The 24,219-nt window shown below is 46.8% G+C and overlaps 1 protein-coding gene across 1 annotated transcript in view; it reads left to right on the top strand.

The window, feature by feature from the left end:
* The window catches only part of P2RX3 (purinergic receptor P2X 3), a 736,403-nt gene that overhangs the window by 602,046 nt on the left and 110,138 nt on the right, over positions 1 to 24,219 (top strand). The window contains exon 11 of the mRNA XM_040320880.1: positions 13,618 to 13,695. Within this exon, the coding sequence (XP_040176814.1) occupies positions 13,618 to 13,695 (78 nt within the window). The remainder of the gene's footprint in view (positions 1 to 13,617; positions 13,696 to 24,219) is intronic.

Here is a 24,219-nt window from a genome sequence, read left to right as displayed (position 1 = left end):
CATTCAGCCGAGTTGTCCTAATGACAATCGGCTGTTTTTTTTTTTTTTTTTTCCTGTACATACCGACTTTCCCCGCCGCTTCCGGGTATGTCTTCTGCGGGACTTGGCGTTCCTATCTGATTGACAGTCTTCCGACCGTCGCATACTGAGCGTCACGAGTTGCCGAAAGCAAGCCGAACGTCGGTGCGCAGGCGCCGTATAGAGCCGCACCGACGTTCGGCTTCTTTCGTCAACTCCTGACGCGCTGTATGCGACTGTCGGAAGCCTGTCAATCAGATAGGAACGCCCAGTCCCGAAGAAGACATACCCGGAAGCGACAGTGAAAGTCGGTATGTACGAAAAAAAAAAAAAAAAAACAGCCGATTGTCATTAGGACAACTCGGCTGAATGTAATGTTAAAAATTTATTTTTGGGTGAACCCCTGCTTTAAGCCATTTTCACATTAAGTGTTTTAGCATTGTAAAATATAGCTTAATGTGAATAACTTTTGGTGTGATTAACCAAATGAGCTGACATTTTCTGAATATGTTGGCATGGATAGAGCCTTCTATAGGGTGAAGTTTGGGGGAAATTAGTTAACATTTAAGGTCTTTTCTGTACGTTAAGCTCCCCAAAAAACAAGCTTAATGTCCCTAGTTTGCCTTGTGGAACACCAAATCGCACGAAACACATTGGATAGGTTTAGGATGTTGAGATCTTTAGTTGTGCAAAGTTTCAGGGCTATTGATTGAGGTTTAGGCACTTTATTGCTTGTTAAGCTATATTAAGCCGATTTCACATTAAATGTTTTAGCATTGTAAAATATAGCTTAATGTGAATAACTTTTGGTGTGATTAACCAAATGAGCTGAACTTTTCAGAATATATTGGCATGGTGTGAAGTTTGGGGGAAATTGGTTAACATTTAAGTTCTTTTTTGTACGTTAAGCCACATTAAGCTCCCCAAAAAACAAGCTTAACCACTTCCTGCCCGGCCTATAGCCGATTTACGTCCGGGAAGTGGTTATGAAATCCTGACAGGACGTTCCAGAACGTCCTGCAGGATTTCATGCGCATCGCGGCGATCGGTGATGCGGGGTGTCAGTCTGACACCCTGCATCTCCGATCTCGGTAAAGAGCCTCCGGCGGAGACTCTTTACCACGTGATCAGCCGTGTCCAATCACGGCTGATCACGATGTAAACAGGAAGAGCCGTTGATGGCTCTTCCTCACTTGCGTCTGACAGACGCGAGTAGAGGAGAGCCGATCGGTGGCTCTCCTGACAGGGGGGGTTCGCGCTGATTGTTTATCAGCGCAGCCCCCCCTCAAGTCACCACACTGGACCACCAGGGATGCCCACCCTGGACCACCAGGGTGGGCAAAAAAAAAAGAAAAGCCTGCAAAAAAAAAAAAAAAAAAGCATTCAAAAAAAGAAAAAAGATGCCAATCAGTGCCCACAAAATCAGCGCTGCCCCAAAGTGTCCATCAGTGCCACCCCAGTGTCCATCAGTGCCACCCCACAATGTCCATCAGTGCCACCCCACAGTGCCCATCCATGCCCAGTGCCCACCTATCAGTGCCCATCTGTGCCACCCATAAGTATCCATCAGTGCCACCCATAAGTGCCGCCCATGAGTGCCCATTTGTGCTGCCTATGAGTGCCCAGTGCCGCCCATGAGTGCCCATCAGTGCTGCCTATGTGTGCCCATCAGTGCCGCCTATGTGTGCCCATCAGTGCCGCCTATGTGTGCCCATCAGTGCCGCCTATGTGTGCCCATCAGTGCCGCCTATGAGTGCCCAACAGTGTCGCATACCAGCGCCGCCAATCAGTGCCACCTCATCTGTGCCCGTCAGTACTACCTCATCGATGTCCATCAGTGCCATCTCATCGGTGCCCATTAGTGCCGCCATATCAGTGCCCGTAATTGAAAGAGAAAACGTATTTACAAAAAAATTAACAGAAAAAAATAAAAACTTATTTTTTTTTCCAAATTTTCAGTCTTTTTTTAGTTGTTGCGCAAAAAAAAAAAAATCACAGAGGTGATCAAATACCACCAAAAGAAAGCTCTATTTGTGGGGAAAAAAGAACGCCAATTTTGTTTGGGTACAGTGTAGCATGACCGCGCAATTGCCATTCAAAGTGCGACAGTGCTGAAAGCTGAAAATTGGCTTGTGCGGGAAGCTCCGTAAGTGCCTGGTATGGAAGTGGTTAATGTCCCTAGTTTGCCTTGTGGAACACCAAATTGCACAAAACTTATAGGATAGGTTTGGAAGGTCGAGATCTTGGGCTGTACAGGGCAATTGATTGAGGTTTAGGCACTTTTTTGCTCATTAAGCTACATTAAGCTACATTAAGCCAATTTCACATTAAATGTAAAATTGGCTTTATGGGGGTTATCCACAAAAGGGATACGCCGGCGTATCTACTGATACGCCGTCGTATCCCTGTTTCTATCTATGGAACTGATCCACAGAATCAGTTTACCATAGATAGGCAGAAGATCCGACATGTGTAATTGAATTACACTGTCGGATCTTAAGGATGCAATTCTAGGCCGGCCGCTAGGTGGCGAGGCCATTGCGGCCGGCCTAGAATATGCAAATGAACACTTACGGCGATCCACGAACGTTCCGACGGGCCCGTCGCGCTAAATCTACGTCGTTTACGTAGGGCTGAGTCCTATTTGACTAAGCCCTATTAAGTATGGCCGTCGTTCCCGCGTCGAAATTTTCAACTCTACGTCGTTTGCGTAAGACGTTCGTGAATGGCGCTGGACGCCATTTACGTTAACATCTAAGCAAATGACGTCGGAGCGACGTCAGTTAGCGCAATGCACGTCGGGTAAGTTACCCGACGGAGCATGCGCAGTACGTCTGGCGCGGGAGCGCGCCTAATTTAAATGGGAATCGCCCATTTGTATTAGGAACGCCTTGCGCCGGACGGAGTTAAGTTACACCGCCGCAAATTTCCAGCTAAGTGCTTTGTGGATCGGCACCTAACTTGGGAGATTTGCGGCAGTGTAACTTAACTCTGAAAAGTTAAGTTGCGCTCGGCGGCTGTGGATCTGGCCCAATGTGAATAACTTTTGGCGTGATTAACCAAATGAGCTGACATTTTCAGAATAGGTTGGCATGGAGTATTCTATGGTGTGAAGTTTTGGGGAAATTGGTTAACATTTAAGGTCTTTTTCGTACGTTAAGCCACATTAAGCTCCCAAAAAACAAGCTCAATGGGCCAGATCCACAAAAGGGATACGCCGGCGTAACTGCACAGAATCAGTTTTCCATAGTTAGTCAGAAGATCCGGCATGTGTAAGGGACTTACACTGCCGGATCTTAGGATGCAGTACCGCATCCGCCGCTGGGGGCATTTCGTGTCATTTCGTGTCGAAATGCTGCCTCGGGTATGCAAACTAGCACTTACGGAGATCCACGAAGCTTTTCAGCTTAGTTTTTTCTCCGTAAGTTTTAGTTTACAAACGCAAAATTAGGGCTGCTTTTACAAAGTGTAAGCTGTTTACACCTTGTAAAAACAGACCCTTCGCGATTTTTTTTATTTGAATTTTTTTTTCCGCGCCGTATCTTTTTTTTTTTTCAACGCAACTTTATTGACCCGTCGCAATCCACAAAGCTCGGCGTAACGTAATTTCGCGCTATGCACGTTGGGAAAATGACGTCACGAGCATGCGCAGTACACAGCCAAAAATTTCTAGGTAAGTGCTTTGTGGATCGGGCACTTAGGTAGAAATTTTAAGGCAGTGTAACTTAAATGGAAAAAATTAAGTTACGCCGGATCTTTGTGGATTACCCCCAATGTCCCTAGTTTGCCTTGTGGAACACAGAATCGCACAAAACTTATAGGATAGGTTTGGAAGGTCGAGATCTTGAGCTTTGCAAAGTTTTAGGGCAATTGATTGAGGTTTAGGCACTTTTTTGCTCATTAAGCTACATTAAGCTGCATTAAGCCAATTTCACATTAAATGTAAAATTGGCTTAATGTGAATAACTTTTGGTGTGATTAACCAAATGAGCTGAAATTTTCAGAATATGTTGGCATAGATAGAGCCTTCTATAGTGTAAAGTTTTGGGGAAATTGGTTAACACTTAAGGTCTTTTTTGTACGTTAAGCTCTCAAAAAAACAAGCTTAATGTCCCTAGTTTGCCTTGTGGAACACCAAATCGCACGAAAAGCATAGAATAGGTTTGGAGTGTTGAGATATTAAGCTGTGCAAAGTTTCAGGTCAAGTGATTGAGGTTTAGGCACTTTTCCTGACTTACTCCATGGCAGCATACGTGTGGGTTGGCCCCGCCTCCATAACTACCCAATAGGATCCCTTCCTATAAATTTCAGCTGTGGGCTCTCAGCCTTGTTCCTTTTTTGTCCTCCTTCGTAGGACCATGTGTTTTTGGTTCTCCTACCTGAAGACGATTGTTCCTACGATCAAGATCGGCTGATGATATGGTGTCTCATCCCTCCGATAAGCCTTGACTGTTAAGCAGGGTATGGAGTGTATTGTAGAGTAGCGCTGAAAGCTGGATTATGTCTTCCACTGGAGAGACGAGCGCGCACAGGCCTGAATACCTAGCAATGTGCAGATGGTCATTATCTGCTGAAAGCCCGGTGTGTGTATGGATGCGGTGTCCCTGGCCGAATCGATCGTAGGTGGTGGTAAGCAGTATCGGCTTCATGGCAGTAGTTATGTTTGTTGTATTGTTTCTCTGTTTTTCCATGTGCTGTTTTTTCATGATTGCATCATGCCCAGTGAGCGGCTGGTTCCCATGTGTTCCAGCCGCTGCTCCCTCTTCCGGGTTTCCGTCTGCGTTCTACGAACGGACGGACCCAGAAATGAAAGCGAGATTTGGTTCGCGCATGTGCGCGAGTATCGCCGTCCTTCTTAAAAAAAGTCGGGGGAAATCTGTGAAGTTCAGGATTGATCGTTCGAAACGATGGTTTCCTGGTGCATTTACAGAGAATACCCCAGGTTAGTTCTCGTTCAGAATGTTTGGTTTTAGCATGTGTTTTAGTCGTTTGAGATCTGATGTTTGATTCTCCCACCTGCAATGTGTCTGTTCTACTATGGATGCTTCATTGCCCCTAGTGGCCAGCCCTCTCTCAGCAGGTAAGATTGGAAAACTATGTTTTTCTTTTCCTGTTGAGGGGGAAGAGAGTGGAGTATAGGGCATTGTCATGACTATGCTTGTCTCTCTCTTTCTCTCTATCCTCTAAATCACACCACCGGCACTAATCTTCTAGACACCATAATTCTTCTAAATCCGGACATCCCAGTAGGGATACTCCTCACCCCCCCTCATCTCACAGCAAGAGGTTAGAGAGATTTTGTTGGGGTGCAAGGCTCAGGTTCCTGCTAGCAAGTCCCTTTGCGACTGTTGTTTTTCAAAGGCAGCCAATGAAAGGGAAGGTACAGACAAACACCTAGAAGCATTGGTTAAGCGGGTCATGGACAAGTCGCTACAGGAGAGAGATGCCAGAGTGCAGCATGATTCTCCTCCAGACCCAATGATTCCCTTGTTGGATCAGGGACAAATGCATAAGACTTTTAAAGTCGCCAAACCAGCCATCCCGCAGCTCCCCCCTCAGAGAGTGGGTCAGAAGTGGATGATCCAGGGATAGGCTTTGATTATGCCTTTTGTTCCTGCTTTAGTGAAAGCAGTCAAGGAAGTTTTGAATTTGGAAGATCCAATTATCTCTCCTCCCAAACTTTTTAAACAGCTCAATAAGGAGCGACATTATTTTCCATTTGTCACGGAAATAGGTGCCATTATCTCAGAAGACTGGGGTAAACCTGATAAAAAATAAAAATAAATAAATAAATAAAAAGGCTCTATGCAGTCAAAAATCGCAAAATGATATCCTTTTAAAGAGGAAGACGTGAAACTTCTTGACTCTGCTCCATTGGTTGATGCAGCTTTGATGCTTTTGGTGAGATACGCAACTCTTCCCCTGGAAGATACGGTTTCTTTCAAAGATCCTCTAGAGAGACGGATTGATTCAGGCCTGAAGAGAATCTACTTGACAGCAGGATCAAAATTCTGGCTTTAGCAGCTCTCTCAAAAGCCTTAGAGGCATGGTCTGACAATGTGAATGATTCCCTCAGAAGTATCTCTAAAGAAATGGCCAAGAGCTCTCCTATTCAGGAAATCAGGCTAGCATTGGCCTTTCTGGGGGAGGCCTCTATTGATGTTATTCGCCTAGTGGCTCGGGTAATGTTGTCAGCGATCACTGCCCGTCGTGCCTTATGGCTCCATCCCTGGTCGGCGGATCCAGCTTCAAAGCAAGCTTGGTGCCGCATTCCCTTTAAGGGCTCTTCTCTCTTTGGCAATAAACTCGATAGTGCCATTTACCGTGCCACAGGTGGTAAGTCGGGGGTTCCTCCCTCAGGATAGGCGTTTACAAAATCAGAATCGCACCTTTTTCAGAGCACAAAATACAGACCGTGCAAGGGAAGCACGCAGCTACAGGCCTGTTCGTGAATCTTCAAGGCCCTGGAAATCCAGACAGTCTTCTTTCAAGAAGCAAACTAAGAGTACTTCTTCTAGTAATCAGGAGTCTACTGAAAAGTCTTTCTGAAATTGGGCGGCCTCAATTCGAGATTTTTGGACCATCAAGACGGTCTCTTCAGGCCACACCTGGGTCTTCAACAGCAACCCCAGGCTCAGATTCAACACAATAGAAGGCACCATTTCATTGCCCGAAGAGAAAATTGCAACAATCCGGGACAGGATACGCGCAACACTTGCTGCTCCTCACCTATCTGCTCTTCAATGTTTTGAAGGTGATTGGCACCATGGCAGCCACCATTCCTATGGTGAAGTGGGCTCAGTGACACACTCACCCATTCCAAAAGGGTTCCTCCAGCAATGTAACCTCCCCAGCAAGAGTCAACGCATCATGCTCACTCAACCCATGAGAAAGTCTCTTTGGTGGCTTCAGGGGAAGAATCTCTGCAACTATCATTCGATCTGTCCCATCACTTGGGTTACAATAACTTCAGATGCCAGCAATCAGGGCTGGGGCGCTCATTGCCTGACAGAAATAGCCCAAGGCAGGTGGAGCACACCTTCTCAAGGAACTGTATCCAACATACTGGAGCTGCGAGCTGCCTTTCAGGCGCTCATATCCTTCCGCCATCTATTAATGGATTCCTCTGTGATGCTCAGGCTGGACAACACAACTGCTGTTGCTTACATAAGGAAGCAGGGTGGAACCCGCAGCTGGTCCTTACTCCGAGAGGCGGAGCCAATTATAAATTGGGCTCAAAAGAACCTAGCCAACACCTTGGCAGTGTACATTCCTGGGGGTCCAGAATGTTCAAGCGGACTTTCTATCACAAATCCAATTTAACAACAGCGAATGGTCTCTGCACATAGAAGTGTTCAATTGGCTTCTAACACTGATAGTGTCCCCAGAAGTGGATCTGTTTGCATCCCCATACAACCTCAAGTTGATCAAGTATTATTCGAGGTTCCAGGATCCCCAAGCCTATGGGATAGACTCTGTCACAGATCGATGGAAATTCAGCATAGCATATGCCTTTCCACCAATACCTGTAATTCTTCAGTTTCTTCGCCGATTCAGATCAGAGGATGTAGAAATCCTAGCAGTGATTCCATTTTGGCCCAACAGGCCATGGTTTTCCCTCCAAACGCTTCTCAGTTACCGTGACTCGATACCTCTTCCCCTCAGACCGGATCTCCTCTCTCAGGGCACAATGTTGCACCCATGTCTGGCTCATCTGCACCTCAGGGTGTGGTTCTTGAGAGGGGAAGGCTTGAAGCATTAGGATGTCCAGAAGAAGCCATTTCAAACGCTAGAAGAAATAGTACTAACAAAGTTTATGAGCGTATCTGCTCAAAATTTACAGATCACATGTCTTCCAGAGCTAACCCTTGCAGTTCCCCAGAGGTCCAAGATATACTCGTTTTTTTTTCACAAACAGGTTTGGACTTACCTTTAGCAATCAGTTCACTCAGAGTGCAAATCTCAGCCATCTCTGCATTTACTGGAATCTCTTGGACCAATCATCCCTTGGTTCGTCAGTACTTCAAGGGTGCCATCCGGCTTAGACCCCAGAGAAAACCAAGGTTCCCCAAATAGGATCTGCCTCTTGTCCTGGGCTATCTTACCACGATCAGCTCTGATCCGGATAAACCACAATCAACTAAGGATTTTACTCTCAAGACCATCTTTCTAGTCACTTCAGCTAAAAGAGTCTCCGACATCAGAAATCTGGGTTCAAAAGAACCATTCTTGACCTTCTTTCCAGATAGAGCAGTATTAATTTCTATGCTGGGCTCAAATCCTAAAGTTACATCCATTTTTCATGAAAATCAGGAAATTGTACTACCCACTTTTGGGTTATCTGAAGATCAAAGTGTTCATCCCCTTGATTGTGGGTCACACATTAAGTCAATATCTGGAAATGACAGAATCTTTCAGACAAACAGATTTTCTTTTCACTTTTCTTCATGGAAAGAACAAAGGAAAACGGGCCTCAATCAGATCCATTGCAGCTTGGATAGTTCAGACCATCCAGAGGGCATACAAAGCCAAGGACTTGGCTCCTCCAGAGGCAGTGTCTGCACACTCAAACTGGAGCATTTTGACTTCTTGGGCAGCCTCACGTCATGTCGCACCTGAAGTTATATGCAGAGCGGCTTCGTGGTCATCTATTTATACGTTTTGTTTCCCACTATTGTGTTGAACCAGCTGCTTTATCCTCACTGAATTTTAATTTACAAGTGCTGTCAGTTGACAGTGTTAAATTAATTTATTTTTCTTGCCTCAGCATTTGCCCGCCCGGGTGTGTTTGGCAAGTTATTTCTCACACGTATGCTGCCATGGAGCAAGTCAGGAAAAAGGAAAATGTATTATCAAATACTTACCGTAATTTTCCTTTCCTGATTGGCTCCATGGCAGCAGGAGTCCCTCCAAAATGCTTGGAGTAGGTTAGTTACGGAACAAGGCTGAGAGCCCACAGCTGAAATTTATAGGGAGGGGTCCTATTGGGTAGTTATGGAGGCAGGGCCAACCCACACGTATGCTGCCATGGAGCCTATCAGGAAAGGAAAATTACTGTAAGTATTTGATAATACATTTTCCTTTTTTTGCTCGTTAAGCTACATTAAGCCAATTTCACATTAAATGTTTTAGTATTGTAAAATATAGCTTAATGTGAATAACTTTTGGTGTGATTAACCAAATGAGCTGAAATTTTCAGAATATGTTGGCAGGCATATAGCCTTCTATGGTGTGACGTTTTGGGGAAATTGGTTAACATTTAAGGTCTTTTTCGTACGTTAAGCCACATTAAGCTCCCAAAAAACAAGCTCAATGTCCCTAGTTTGCCTTGTGGAACACCAAATCGCACACAACTTATAGGATAGGTCGGGATCTTGGGCTGTGCGAAGTTTCAGGGCAATTGATTGAGGTTTAGGTACATTTTTGCTCATTAAGCTACATTAAACTACATTAAGCCAATTTCACATTAAAGCGGTGGTTCACCCTCCTTAACATCATTATACCATTACATTCGGCATCGTAGCGCGAGCTACGGTATGCCGGTCTTAAATTTTTAATCCCCGTACTCACTGTGCTATCGATCATTGAAGAATCCGACTCCCGCGGGGAATGGGCGTGCCTATGGAGAGGGAGGATGATTGACGGCCGGCTCTGGCACGTCACGCTCCCCGAAGACAGCTGGAGTAGGTCTCGGCTCTTCACGGCGCCTGCGCACAGGCTATGCGCAGGCGCCGTGAAGAGCCAAGCCTATTTCGGCTATTTCCGGAGAAGCGTGACGTGCCAGGGCCGGCCGTCAATCACCTTCTCTCACCATAGGAACGCCCATTCCCCGGAATCTTCAATGATCCATAGCACAGTGAGTACGGGGATAAAAAATGTAAGACCGGCATACTGTAGCTCGCGCTACGATGCCGAATGTAATGGTAAAATAATTTTTTTTTTTTTTTTTTTTTTAATAGGGTGAACCCCCGCTTTAAATGTAAAATTGGCTTAATGTGAATAACCTTTGGTGTGATTAACCAAATGAGCTGAAATTTTCATGTTGGCATAGATAGAGCCTTCTATAGTGTAAAGTTTTGGGGAAATTGGTTAACATTTAAGGTCTTTTTTGTACGTTAAGCTCTCAAAAAAACAAGCTTAATGTCCCTAGTTTGCCTTGTGGAACACCAAATCGCAGGAAACGCATAGGATATGTTTGGAATGTTGAGATCTTAAGCTGTGCAAAGTTTCAGGGCAATTGATTGAGGTTTAGGCACGTTTTTGCTCGTTAAGCTAAATTAAGCCAATTTCACATTAAATGTTTTAGCATTGTAAAATATAGCTTAATGTGAATAACTTTTAGTGTGATAAACCAAATAAGCTGGAATTTTCAGAATATGTTGGCATGGATAGAGTCTTCTATTGTGTGAAGATTGGGTGAGATTAGTTAACATTTAAGGTCTTTTATGTACGTTAAGCCACATTAAGCTCACCAAAAAACAAGCTTAACGTCCCTAGTTTTCCTTCTGTGACACCAAATCACTTGAAACTTCTTGGATAGATTTGGGAAGTTGAGAACTTAGGGCCTGATCCACAAAAGGGATACGCCGGCGTATCTACTGATACGCTGTCGTATCCCTGTTTCTATCTATGGAACTGATCCACAGAATCAGTTTCTCATAGATAGGCAGAAGATCCGACATGTGTAAGGGACTTACACTGTCGGATCTTAGGATGCAGTACCGTGGCCGCCGCTGGGGGCATTTCTCGTTGAAATCCAGCGTCGGGTATGCAAATTTGCACTTACGGAGATCCACAAAGCTTTTTCGCTTCGTTTTTTCTCCGTAAGTATTAGTTTGCCGTCGCAAAATTACACCTTGTAAAAGTATACCCTTCTATCCCGCGTCGCTGTCATTTTTTTTTTTTCCCGCCGCAACTCTTTTTTTTTTTTTACACCCGTCGCGATTCTCAAAACCCGACGCAACGTAAATCCGCGCAAAGCACGTCGGTAAAATAACGTCGGGAGCATGCGCAGTACGTCCGGTGCAGGAACGCGCCTAATTTAAATGGGACTCGCCCCATTAGATTAGGCACGCCTTGCGCCGGACGGATTTAAGTTACACCGCTGAAAATTTCTAGGTAAGTGCTTTGTGGATGAGGCACTTAGGTAGAGATTTTGCGGCGGTGTAACTTAAATGGCAAAAGTTAAGTTACGGCCGATTTTTGTGGATCAGGCCCTTAGACTGTGCAATGTTTCAAGAAAATTGATTGATGTTAAGGCACATTATGGTACGTTAAGCTCTTTACATTAAATGTTTTAGCATTGTAAAATATAGCTTAACGTGAAAAACTTTTGGTGTGATTAACCAAATGAGCTGAAATTTTCAAAATATGTTGGCATAGATACAGCCTTCTATTATGTGAAGTTTGGGGAAAATTGGTTAACATTTAAGGTCTTTTTTGTACGTTAAGCTCTCAAAAAAACAAGTTTAATGTCCCTAGTTTGCCTTGTGGAACACCAAATCGCACACAACGCATAGGATAGGATTGGAATGTTGAGATCTTAAGCTGTGCAAAGTTTCAGGGCAATTGATTGAGGTTTAGGCACTTTATTGCTTGTTAAGCTACATTAAGCCAATTTCACATTAATGCCTAGATTCACGTACGTTGCCGCAACTTTGCGGTAGGCGTAGCTTAAGGCATTTAGGCTACGCCGCCATAAGTTAGCGAGGCAAGTACATGATTCACAATGTACTTGCCTGCTATGTTACGGCGGCGTAGCCTAAAGCGGGCAGGCGTAAGGGCGCCGAATTCAAATGTGTGTAAGGGGGGCGTGTTTTATGTTAATAAGGCTTGACTTTAAGTTTTTGACGTTTTCTTTTACTGCGCATGCGCCGGGCGCCTACATTTCCCAGTGTGCATTGCGGCTAAGTACGCCGCACGGGCCTATTGATTTTGACGTAAACGTAAACTACGTAAATCCTGATTTACGGACGACTTACGCAAACGACGTAAAAATTTCGAATTTCGATGCGGGAACGGCGGCCATACTTGACATTACTATTCCATGTAGGGCTAAGCTCTAACTTTAGGCGGCCTATGTCTAACGTAAACGGCGTAAAAGTACTGCGTCGGCCGGGCGTACGTTCGTGAATCGGCGTATCTACTCATTTACATATTCTACGCAGACCGCAATGGAAGCGCCACCTAGCGGCCATCCGAAATATTGCAATCTAAGATAGGACGGCGCAAGCCGTCGTATCTTAGATATGTTTAAGCGTATCTCTGTTTGAGCATACACTTAAACATAAGTCTGAGTTAGGTCGGCTTATCTACTGATAAGCCGGACTAACTCTTACTGAATCTACCTATAAATGTTTTAGCATTGTAAAATATAGCTTAATGTGAATAACTTTTGGTGTGATAAACCAATTGAGCTGAAATTTTCAGAATATGTTGGCATGGATAGAGTTTTCTATTGTGTGAAGTTTGGGGGAACTTGGTTAACATTTAAGGTCTTTTTTGTACGTTAAGCCACATTAAGCTCCCCAGGCACTTTTTTGCTCGTTAAGCTACATTAAGCCATTTTCACATTAAATAATTTAGTATGTTCCCAAATATAACTCTCTTGTATAATGCCGGGGTTAGCGCTGGAGAATCTCTTAATAACACAGACACAAATGCTGGTATTACATTGAGCTTAGCAGAGTCCTCCCTAGGATAGCCAGCTCTCTTTATTTATGTCAACTTGAGTAACTAAAGAAGGTGGTGGCTTTACAAAACAGCCAATCAGACATTTTGTATACTTTCAAAAGAACCAATCAGACATGTGATTCAAATGGAATGCTAGCAGTGATGTGTGCAATCGGCTGGGTGCAGGGGCCATGCTCTGTGAGACAAAGGAACACTAGAAAGCATGACTCTGTACAAAGCCATGTATAAACCAACTCACTGCTGCCATTGCCGCAAACCATACTTAATCATGGATCAGATAACCATAATTTTCGTATAGTTATGCTATAGTTCCCATGTACGCAGATCTGTCCACTTGGAGTCATTTAATGCAGTCGACAAAAAGTGGCCAGTCCCTTGCTGAGGCATAAATGATCATCCCTAAAAGGAGGGCGCAAATCTGCTGTGTCCATGAGAAGGTTTTGCGCCAATGGCCTTCCACCAACGTCTGTATGTGTGAATACTCTCACATGAGCGCATTACAGCAAAACCGACTCTGGGGGACATCTGACAACATACATTAATAGAAATTTCCACAACAGTATAAAAAAAAAATTGTGGGGGAGGGGGGACTTTTTGTATATTTTTCTGCATAGGATTTATTGGAAATGAGAGCTACAATAGCATATTAGTCTTGCAGCACTGCCTACTGGTGAAACTAGGTACTGTATTTATAAACCAAAGCAGTTTTCTTGGCGCAACTTTTTAAACCTGAATATGAATAGTCACCCTTCAGTCCACTGAACACTGTCAATACATCAGTTATAGGAAGAAATAAGATAAGAGAGTTGCTACTATCTAGAATTATTATCTGGAAATATAGTTTAAAATTGTCCTAATCAGCTTTTTACTTGATTACTTATTTGGATTGTTTTTTTTTTTTTACAGGGCACTGTCCTTTGTGATATAATTTTACTGAACTTCCTGAAAGGAGCGGATCAGTACAAAGCAAAGAAGTTTGAGGAGGTATATCACTGCTGAAAATGCAGAGGTGCATACATATAGTACAAATGATTGAATTAAAAAACAACTCAAATACTTAAATACACATTTGAAATATGTATTTTATCTGTAAGAATATTTGCAATTCTGTCAATTCCTTTTTGTGATTCTCACACTTTTGGTACTTTATATAGCTGAGAGGTACCAATATTTATTCTGAGCTTTTCAGTTTCCTGTGTCTAGCCTGCTTGAACTCTGATCATGTAACAGTATATCTAAAGCCAATCAACAGTATTTTTTTTAGCTTTGTGCCATTGGGGAGGTTTACCTTTGCTTCTTGTACCAGAGACACAACAGGAAGTGAGAGGGAATCTCTCCAAAGTGAGGAAAAATCCTGTCTCAGACAATTATTTTTATCAGAAATAATCTTTCAATGGTAAAAGAAGATATTAAAGAGGGGGTTCCGCGGGTTTTCATTTATTTTTATTTTTTTAATTCTTCTGCCGCTCTTACCTCCTTCAAATAACCACTTGTGTCTCCCAGTCTTTTAGCCCGCAGCATTTCTTTTGGCCCGAAAAGGAGATGTTTTAAAATCCCGAGATGGACGTTTCCATCTTTACTGTGGGCACTGTGAAGCCCAGCAGCTTGTCTTCCGGGATACGGTGAATGCTGACGTCCCAGCATTTACCGCTCTATCCCGTGCATGTGCAGTGTTGACGGCGAGCGTTGCAGTCAACACTGCTCTGTTGCTATCACAACGGCCGGCGTAGGTCACGTGACCCACGAGAGATCGCGGGATTACTGCACAGCGCGTCTCCTGGGATTCTCCTCACTCACTCCCAGGAGACATAGCGCTGGTCAGGGGAAAATTGAATACACGCCCACTCCCGCGGGGAAACACTGATTGACGGGAGAGAAAATGCTGGATTAACAAGGTAAAGACGGCGATTAAAAAAAAAAACGGATTGGGTATAATCGATCGATATTGTTTTAAGTCAGCCAAACTTGAAATTTAGGGTGAACCTCCGCTTTAAAGGTCAGCCTAGCCCCCCTCCTCCCACATATGCATGATATAATGCTAGTTGTTGTATCTAGAAGGTGTCTATTGTCTATTAGAAAGGAAAACCGGTTATAGATGGTTTGAATCTTAGCCCGTTCATCAGGATTCAAACCATGTATAGGCAGGCTGAAAGGGGTTGTATAGGTTTGTTTTTTATTTTCTAAATAGGTTCCTTTAAGCTAGTGCATTGTTGGTTCACTTACCTTTTCCTTCAATTTCCCTTCTAATTTTATTTTTCTCTTATCGTTCATGGACGGACACAGCTCCTTAAATCTTGACAAGTGGGTTGTGTTCCTGTTCACAGGAGAGGACTAGGCAGAAACTAGGGTTGTCCCGATACCGATACTAGTATCGGTATCGGGACCGATTCCGAGTTTTTTCGGCGGTACTCAGACACCGATACCCCGCCCCGATACACAAATAGAATACTTGCCACCCCCGTCGCCTCCCGCCGCCGCCGCGGCCGACCGCCGCCACCGAAGCCGCAATCCGCCGCGATCCGCCGCCATTCGCCGCATCCCCGCTGCCGCCGACTGTGTAATACGCCGGGAACATTACAGCTTTGAATAGCTGTAATGATTCGCATCACGCATAGACACTCCCCCTTGCTCGGGTGAACTGTCCAATCCCGAGCAAGGGGGAGTGTCTATACATAGCGCGAATCATTACAGCTTTAGCTGTTATGTTCCCGCGCGTATTACCAGTCGGCGCTCGGCGGCAGCGGGACACAGGTAAGGGGGACATCGCTGGATATGGGGGAGACGATGGCTGCATATGGGGGACGATGGCTGCATATGGGGGACAATGTCTGCATATGGGAGACGATGGCTGCATATGGGAGACAATGGCTGTATATGGGGGGGACACTGTCTGCATATGGGGGACAATGGCTGTATATGGGGGACAATGTCTGCATATGGGAGACGATGGCTGCATATGGGAGACAATGGCTGTATATGGGGGGGACACTGTCTGCATATGGGGGACAATGGCTGTATATGGGGGACAATGTCTGCATATGGGAGACGATGGCTGCATATGGGGGACAATGTCTGCATATGGGAGACGATGGCTGCATATGGGGGACAATGTCTGCATATGGGAGACGATGGCTGCATATGGGAGACAATGGCTGTATATGGGGGGGACACTGTCTGCATATGGGGGACAATGGCTGTATATGGGGGACAATGTCTGCATATGGGGGACAATGGCTGTATATGGGGGAGACGATGGCTGCATATGGGAGACAATGGCTGTATATGGGGGGGACACTGTCTGCATATGGGGGACAATGGCTGTATATGGGGGACAATGTCTGCATATGGGGGACAATGGCTGTATATGGGGGAGACGATGGCTGCATATGGGAGACAATGGCTGTATATGGGGGGGACTCTGTCTGCATATGGGGGACAATGGCTGTATATGGGGGACAATGTCTGCATATGGGGGACAATGGCTGTATATGGGAGACAATGGCTGTATATGGGGGACAATGGCTGTATATGGGGGAGACGGTGGCTGCATATGGGAGACAATGGCTGTATATGGGGGGGGACACTGTCTGCATATGGGGGACAATGTCTGCATATGGGGGACAATGGCTGTATATGGGGGGGACAATGGCTGTATATGGGGGGGACAATGGCTGCATATGGGGGACAATGGCTGTATATGGGGGAGACGATGGCTGTATATGGGGGACAATGTCTGCATATGGGAGACAATGGCTGTATATGGGAGACAATGGCTGGATATGGGGGAGACAATGGCTGCATATGGGAGACAATGGCTGTATATGGGGGAGACAATGGCTGCATATATGTGGGGGGACAATGGCTGTATATGGGGGGGACAATGGCTGCATTTGGGGACACATTTAAAAAAAAAGTATCGGTATTCGGTATCGGCGACTACTTGAAAAAAAGTATCGGTACTTGTACTCAGTCCTAAAAAAGTGGTATCGGGACAACCCTAGCAGAAACATGTTACATAATTAAATACATGTTACTTTAACAGAGTTGAACAGCCCAGCCCAGGGGGCGGTCCCTCCGGACATAACCCTCCTCCCTTTAGTATGCAGCCTCAGTTTCTTTCTGCCTAGCAAAGGAGAAGAGTGTATGGCTCCCTTTGGGCCCAGCGCCCTGAGGAAATTTTTATTTTTATTTTATTTTTCTTCTGAAGAATCTTCTATCAACTGTCGGCTGAGAGACAGGTTGGATATTATAGATCCTTGTAGTCTCCTCAGTCTGGGCAGCGAGCATCAGCACACCTTTGCCTGGGGTGGCCAGTGAGCTTTGGCTCCAGGGTCCACATATGACTGGGCTGTGGTGTTGTCTCACTCACAGTGGACCGGGCTGACAGCTATTTCTACGCGGTGACACGGTGTAGGTCTGTCAGAAATGCGTCAGTGGGTCCTGGCATGGACAGGTAAGTACAGTCCTTCCCGCTTTGGCGCATTGGGACGGCTGGGCATTCCTGGGATTCAGGGGTTCTACTGTCCTACCTTCTCTGCTCTCTGTCATTTTTCCCTCTCCTGTTCATTGCTGCCGGGGTGGACCTGTTGGGGGGGGCTCATTTTCCCACCAGGGGACTGTGGGGTGTCTGGGCCTGTGTTTTCCCTGTGGGGGTGTATTTGCCTCAGAAAGGCCTCATTAGGCCTTCTCATCCTCGTCGCTGTGTTTTGCCGCCATTTTTGCAGTGCCGGCACCATGTTTTTGTAGCCTGCTGCTACCATTGTAAATCTCCATTGGCGGCCATTTTGTTTTGTTAGGTTGGTGGGATTTGTTAATGTCTGAAATGTATCCCTGAGAGCTGTTTTTAATGAATTCAGTGTCTGGTCTTCCTCCCCAAGGCATGCCAAAGGTGGCAGCTGGGGTTCCTGCAGTTAATGGACACTTTGTTAGAGCGGTGTGCGGGTGTTAGGGGGGGGTTGAAATGTGCCCCCTCCTCCCACCATCCCCTGGGGACTGCTCTGCCTCAGACCGGGACCTGGCTGTCACGTCCCTGGTTCTGTGTGGTCTGTGTAAGTGGACCAGGACCTTTCTTGTGAGGAAAACTCCTCACTAGGGTCAGTGACAGGGCACTTGTCAGTGAGGTGCTGCGAGGAACTCGTTTATGCTGTATTGTGCAGCGGAGGTATCCTCTGAGGGCTCTGTCTTTTTTGTGCACACAATCCAGACCGCTCTGTAAAGGTTTTTCTTATATATCCTTTTCTTTTAATAAGGAATGGGAAAGGCCACAGAAGTCCTTGTAGTTTCTCAGCGCCTGGCGGTTTGGTATGCCTTTGAGGAGAGTTTAAAAAAATATACGCTTCTCCTCGGGTAGTGGCCTCCAGTGCCCGGTTAAAAAGGGGTGACCATATCACTGTGCTCCCAAAAGACGGTAAGGACCCCACTCAACCGCAGAGTTATCGCCCCATTTCCCTTTTAAATACGGATCTTAAGATCTTTTCTAAAATTCTCGCCAACCGCTTAAAACATCTCCTCCCTGATTTAGTACACACGGACCAAACCGGTTTCATAGTAGGATGGGAAGCAAGGGACAACTCAAACAGGGCCATTCAGCTCATACACTGGGGGCACACACACGATTGGATGCCTCCCTACCTCATTTTGTCTACTGACGCAGAGAAGGCATTCGATCACGTGGACTGGAATTTTCTTGACGCCGTGCTCAAGGGCATCGGTTTAGGGGTCGGAATACAGGGCTCAATAAATGCAATGAAACATTTAAATTTAATTAATTAATTACAAAAGATAAAGTGAGAGGCACTCAAGGGGTGGGCAAGAGGGGGGAAAAAGAGAAGGGATCTTGCCCAAAACAGAAGCGGGTGTGTTATCCACCCAATTAGTAATCGGAAAAATCGGTTTAGGCCCACACATGTTGCGCTGGATTTCCACACTCTATGAATCTCCTACTGCCCGGGTGAAGGTAAATGGTGGCCTCTCCGCGACGTTCCCTATCCAGAATGGCACGAGGCAGGGTTTTCTTCTTTCGCCCCTTCTGTTTGCTCTGGTCTTAAAAACATTGTTGCAGAAGGTTAGGGCGAATCGGGGGGTGCTTGCGGGCTCCCTCGAACACAAACTCTCCGCCTATGCGGATGATATACTTTTCCATGTTGTTGATCCCCTTGTCTCGTTGCCAAACCTGATGCAAGAGCTGGCTATGTATGGAGAGGTCTCAAACTTTCGGATAAATTACGCGAAATTGGAGATATTGCCGATTACGATCCCCCAAACCTTAGCGACTTCGCTAAAGGATCCTTCCCATTTATGTGGTCTACCTCCTCAATGAAATACTTAGACGTCCACCTCACGAATCGTCTTGATTCTTTATATACACACAACTATGTCCCCCTACTGAAGAAGATTACTCAGGACTTTCAGACATGGGATAAGGCCTTATTCACATGGGTGGGCAGGACAAACATTTTAAAAATGACAGTATTGCCCCGTATCCTCTTCCTCCTGCAAATGGTACCGATACGCCTGCCAAAACGCTTCTTTGCAGACCTTTGCAGCCTTTTTGTTAAATTTGTGTGGGGAGGCAAGAAACCCCGACTTGCCATGGCAACACTACAAAGGTCCAAGCTGAAGGGGGGACTGGGCATCCCTAACATAACCCAATACTATCAGGCGATCGCGTTACAACGTATATTGAACTGGAAGTTCCTCACGTCCTTTAAGCTGTGGGTTCCCCTGGAAAAGACGATGGCTGGGCGGGACTTATCTTGCACGCCTTGGGTTCCCTCGGAAGACAGGGGGCTCTTGGACTGGGTCTCCCCGCTGACAATACACTGACTGACGTTGTGGGACAGACGGAATGGCCGGTTAGCCCTGGCGCCGCAGACATCTCCGCTGGCACCTGTGTGTGGTTACCCGTGGTTCTCTCCTGGAGAGATGAAAACCTTCCTCTGGACTTGGGTGGGTGACGGAATTGTTAGCCTGGCAAGATTCGTGGAGGGGGGATCATTGATGTCATTAGATGCCTTGAGGGGAAGATATGGAAGTTTCCCTTTTGACTTTTGGAGACACCGACGATTAGAGACTTTTATCACAAAATGCCATAAACAAGCACGGATTAGGACTACTCTGACAGAATTTGAAAACATATGGGTGTCTGAAGACCCGTCGCCCAACATGATTTCGGCATTATATAGGCTGCTGGTGGAGGCGACACCTAGCTCCACTCCCCTCTTTATTAAGGAATGAGAAAGGGATCTCCAGTCTAACTTCACTGAGAAACAGCTTAACCACCTATATCGCCTGACACACTCAAGCTCGGTAGATTCTAAGACCCAAGAGAACAACTACAAACTGATGTCGCGGTGGTACAGGGTTCCTACCACCCTAGCCAGAATCTTTCCCGCAGCCCCCGATGGATGCTGGAGGGGATGTGGACAGAAGGGCACGTTCCTCCACATTTGGTGGGAGTGTCCAGTGTTGCAGCCATTTTGGAACATGGTTAGAAAACACATATCTGATAGCCTGGACATTGATATTCCGGCCCAGCCAAAACATTTTCTGCTTCACGTTCCCCCTATCTCGTTACAAGCGAAGTGCTCTCCCCCACCTCCTCAATGCAGCAAAACGCCTCATTCCGATACATTGGAAAAGCCTGTGTATTCCAAGTGAGCAGGATTGGTTGGGGAAGGTGGGGGAGATCATGGAGGCAGAGAGATGGCTAGCTGACTGTAGAGGCACCCATGAAAAATTTGACCTTACTTGGGCCGAGTGGAGAGCCCACGTGCATGACGCAGCAACAATATCATCTAGCTTACAGTGGGTGACCGCGATATTGTGTCAATCTCGCTTCCTTTCTCGGTGAGATTGACCACCTACGAGCCCCATCGCGGGAGCCAGCACGGAGCTGGCCGCGATGGAGACAAAGCCGTCATAGAAGCGACGGGAGATCCGACTTGGATTCCCGCCAATTCTAGGTGCGGCATTTGGTATGCATTCCTGAGAGGGAGAATCCACGCCAATTTTTAAATAAAAAACCGACATGGGTTCCCCCCCCAGGAGCATACCAGGCCCTTAGGTCTGGTATGGGTTGTAAGGAGACCCCCCCTATGCTGAAAAACCGACGTGGGTAGGTACCACGTGGGTAGGTACCGGAGCATGATGGGACTGTGAGGCCTATATAAATCAGATGCAAGCCGCGCACCCATCATTGCAGCGAGCGGAGGCGTTGGGTCAACATCGGAAGAAGGGAGAAGAAGAGAAGTGAAGAACATGACATCACAGAAGAGTGTGCTGGCCGCCTGCTAGTAATTGAGCTAACACACGAAGATAGCGGGTGGCCAGCGCTGAAGGAGAAGGCACCGGACATCGGGAGAAGAACCAGGGTGCGCCGAGTCAACACCGGAGAAGATAGAAGAAGACCCCCCAGAGAGCAGAGAAGACCCCCGAGAGCGGAGAAGACCCCCCCGGAGAGCAGAAGACCCCCCGGAGAGTGAAAGAAGAAGCCCCCCCTGGTGAAAGAGCTAAAAATTGGCGTGGATTCTCCCTCTCAGGAATGCATACCAAATGCCGCACCTAGAATTGGTGGGAATCCAGGTCGGATCTCCCGTCGCTTCTTTGACGCGCTCGCTGGAATGTGCTTTGTCTATTCCAGCGAGTGCGAGATGTCGGCACCATGTCGCCGAGAATCAGCGCGATGCTGTCGTGCTAGAAACACATTCTCGGCAACATGTATTGTAGATGTTGCATTGCTCACCTTGGCAGATCCTTTCTTTGGGAGACTCATTCAGACGCACCGCCAATCTACAACCACAAGCTCCACTTCATAGTGGTCCATCATGCAGACGATCTCGATGTGGGCTGTTACACATGCCTTTGTACCCTACTCTATCCCCCCTTCTCTCCTTTTCTCCTCTGTTTTTTTTCTGACTCTATTTATCTCTTTATCTCTCTTCAACCCCCCTCTCTCTCACTGTTGGTTGCGTATTTGATTTAACAAGTTTCCCCTTTGGGACACCTGGGAGCCCTTAGTTTTTTCCCTTTTTTTGGGCCACCTGGAAGGTCCTCTGGTTCCTAACCGTTCTGGGTACCTCAAAATTAACGTGTCTAATGCGTAGGGGAGTCACAATAGCCGCTACTCTGGGGGTGGAGCATCTGGTCACCCTGCCCCCCTCTAGTTTAAGGGGGAAGGCATGTCAACATGGACCGATTGTCTGGGACAGACTGGGTGCCCTGATGTTTGCACATTACCGATGGCGGTTCTCCCCGGCGAAATGTGATTGTTGTCTATGCTCGGACTATGTTAAACATACCCCCTGGTGCTCCCCCCTCCCCTCAGTACCCTCCCCTTTCCCCCATTTCCACTTGCCCTCTGTTCCTCCCCTGGCCTCTTACCCTTCCCTCCCTCCCTGATTGTTGTGGCTTTGTTGTGAAGTCATATTGTTTTTGTCTTTTAATTTGAAAAAGAAAAAGATTATAAAAAAAGGGGTGACCACTCTCCCTATAATAGGGACCCCTGTCTTCAAGGACCATTCTGATAGGAGGTCTAAGGCGCTGACCCGCGCCATGTTTACCATGCTGGGATCTCCATCACGGCCTGTTGTGGCCGCAACCTTGGTGTCTCAGACACTCGCTGAATGGGCAAGGTTTTGCACCAGACTGTGCAGGAGCCCCAGCTCCCTCCCTAGATTGTTAGAATGGCCGACCAGTTGGTCCAGGGTCTTGTATATGTCTGTGATGCTAAACGGGATGCAGCATCCTTGATATCCAAAGCCTCTGTTTCATCGGTGGTTTTGCACCGCCTGATTTGGCGGAAATGCTGGTTTGCTGACCAAGCATTCAAAAAGCCCTGGCTGATTTACCCCTTAGGTGTAGGAGGTTTTGGTACCTCGTTGGATAACATTATTATGAATGTCACTAGGGGTAAGAGCACTCTCCTCCCTCAGTCCACTAGAGGGAAGGAACCGCGCCGTGTGCCGGGTCTTTCAAACCCCGCTCAGAAGCGGTATTTTTCGTCAGTCAGGGCCCGCAGGTAAACCCTCCCAGGCCGACAAAAGCTCAGCTTGGGGACGGGATCGTCCCTGGGTTCATAGGCCGAACATGCCGGCACCCAAACCCGCCAATGTATGTAGCCTTCCCCTGCCCATCTCATGGGGGGGGGCTTTGTAGGTTCACAGCTCGGTGAACCTTCCTGCTCTCCGGCCAGTGGGTCTGCAAGGTCGTCTCTTCTGAGTACTAGATAGGGTTCCTCCTATCCACTGAACAGATTCTTTCCCTCGAGTCTCCCTCTCCTTTCGACTCATTGGTCTGCCCTGCTAGGGCAGTGTGGGACTTGCTAAGTTGCGGGGATTCTACCCGTTTCGCAGGACGAGAGGTTTCAGGGATTCTATTCAAATCTGTTCTCGGTCCCAAAGACGGATGGGGTCCGTCCAATTTTGGGCCTCACAGCCCTAAATGCCTTTGTGAGAGTTGGGTAGTTCTGCATGGAATCCATTTGTTCGGTGGTAGCTGCGCTCCATCTGGGGAACTTTCTGGCGTCCTTGGACATCATAGACGCATACTTGCATGTCCCATTTTGCGCAAATCACCAGAGGTTTCTGCGCTTCGCGATAGGGGAGTACCACTATCAGTTTTGTGGCCCCTCCTTGGGATCTAGCGCCAGCACCAAGAGTTTTCACCAAGGTGCTCGAACTGATCCCAGCTTAGCTGGGACAGTGAGGCTTTTCTTTTGAGAGCAGCTTCTGGCTCAGAATTAGAGAAGGATGTGTCTATAGCCAGTCAGACCCTCCAAGAATTTGGGTGGGTGTTAGACATTTAGAATTCGGTCCTGGTTCCGACTCAGCGTTTGGAGTACCTAGGGTTGATCCTGGAATCCCCTGGAGAAAATGAAGACTCTTCAGTCTGCAGTGAAGGTGTTGGCATCACGCAATCGGTCATCTCTCAGTTTTTGCTTGCGAGTCCTGGGCCTGTTGGTAGCCGCCTTCGAGGCCGTACCGTATGCCCAGTTTCACACTTGTGTTTTGCAGAAGGAGATACTGTCCAAGCGGTACAAATCTCCTTTATCTCTTAATCGTCAGATTCAGGTAAGCCACCTAGTCAGTCTCTCTGATATGGTGGCTGAGATCCCCGACTTTGTCCAGGAAGTAATTTTTTCCCTTCCAGCAGACAGTGATTATGACGGACCACAGCCTCGCGGGTTGAGGGGGCATCTGGGGGGTCCAGTCGGCCCAGGATTGCTGGACTCTTGCTGAATCCTGCCTACCGATCGATGTCCTAGAATTCCGTGCGATCTGGCTATGCCTCTCCTCGTGGTCGAGGAAGTTGCAAAGGTTGCCCGATCTGGATTCAGCCGGACAGTGCCACGGCCGTGGCTTAGGTCTACTATCAGGTAAACTGGCAGGCAGACTACCTGAGTCGCCAAATGCTGGACCAGGGCGACTAGTCTTTGCACTTGGGGATGTTTCAACTCCCTTGCATTAGGTGAGGCTCACAGGGCATGGATCTCCTGGCTGCTCGTCTCAA

This window comes from Rana temporaria, chromosome 8, assembly GCF_905171775.1.
Source record: "Rana temporaria chromosome 8, aRanTem1.1, whole genome shotgun sequence".
In the NCBI taxonomy this organism is placed as follows: domain Eukaryota; kingdom Metazoa; phylum Chordata; class Amphibia; order Anura; family Ranidae; genus Rana; species Rana temporaria.
The sequence above is the reverse complement of the archived record's forward strand: the minus strand, read 5'-3'. Positions and strand labels throughout refer to the sequence as shown.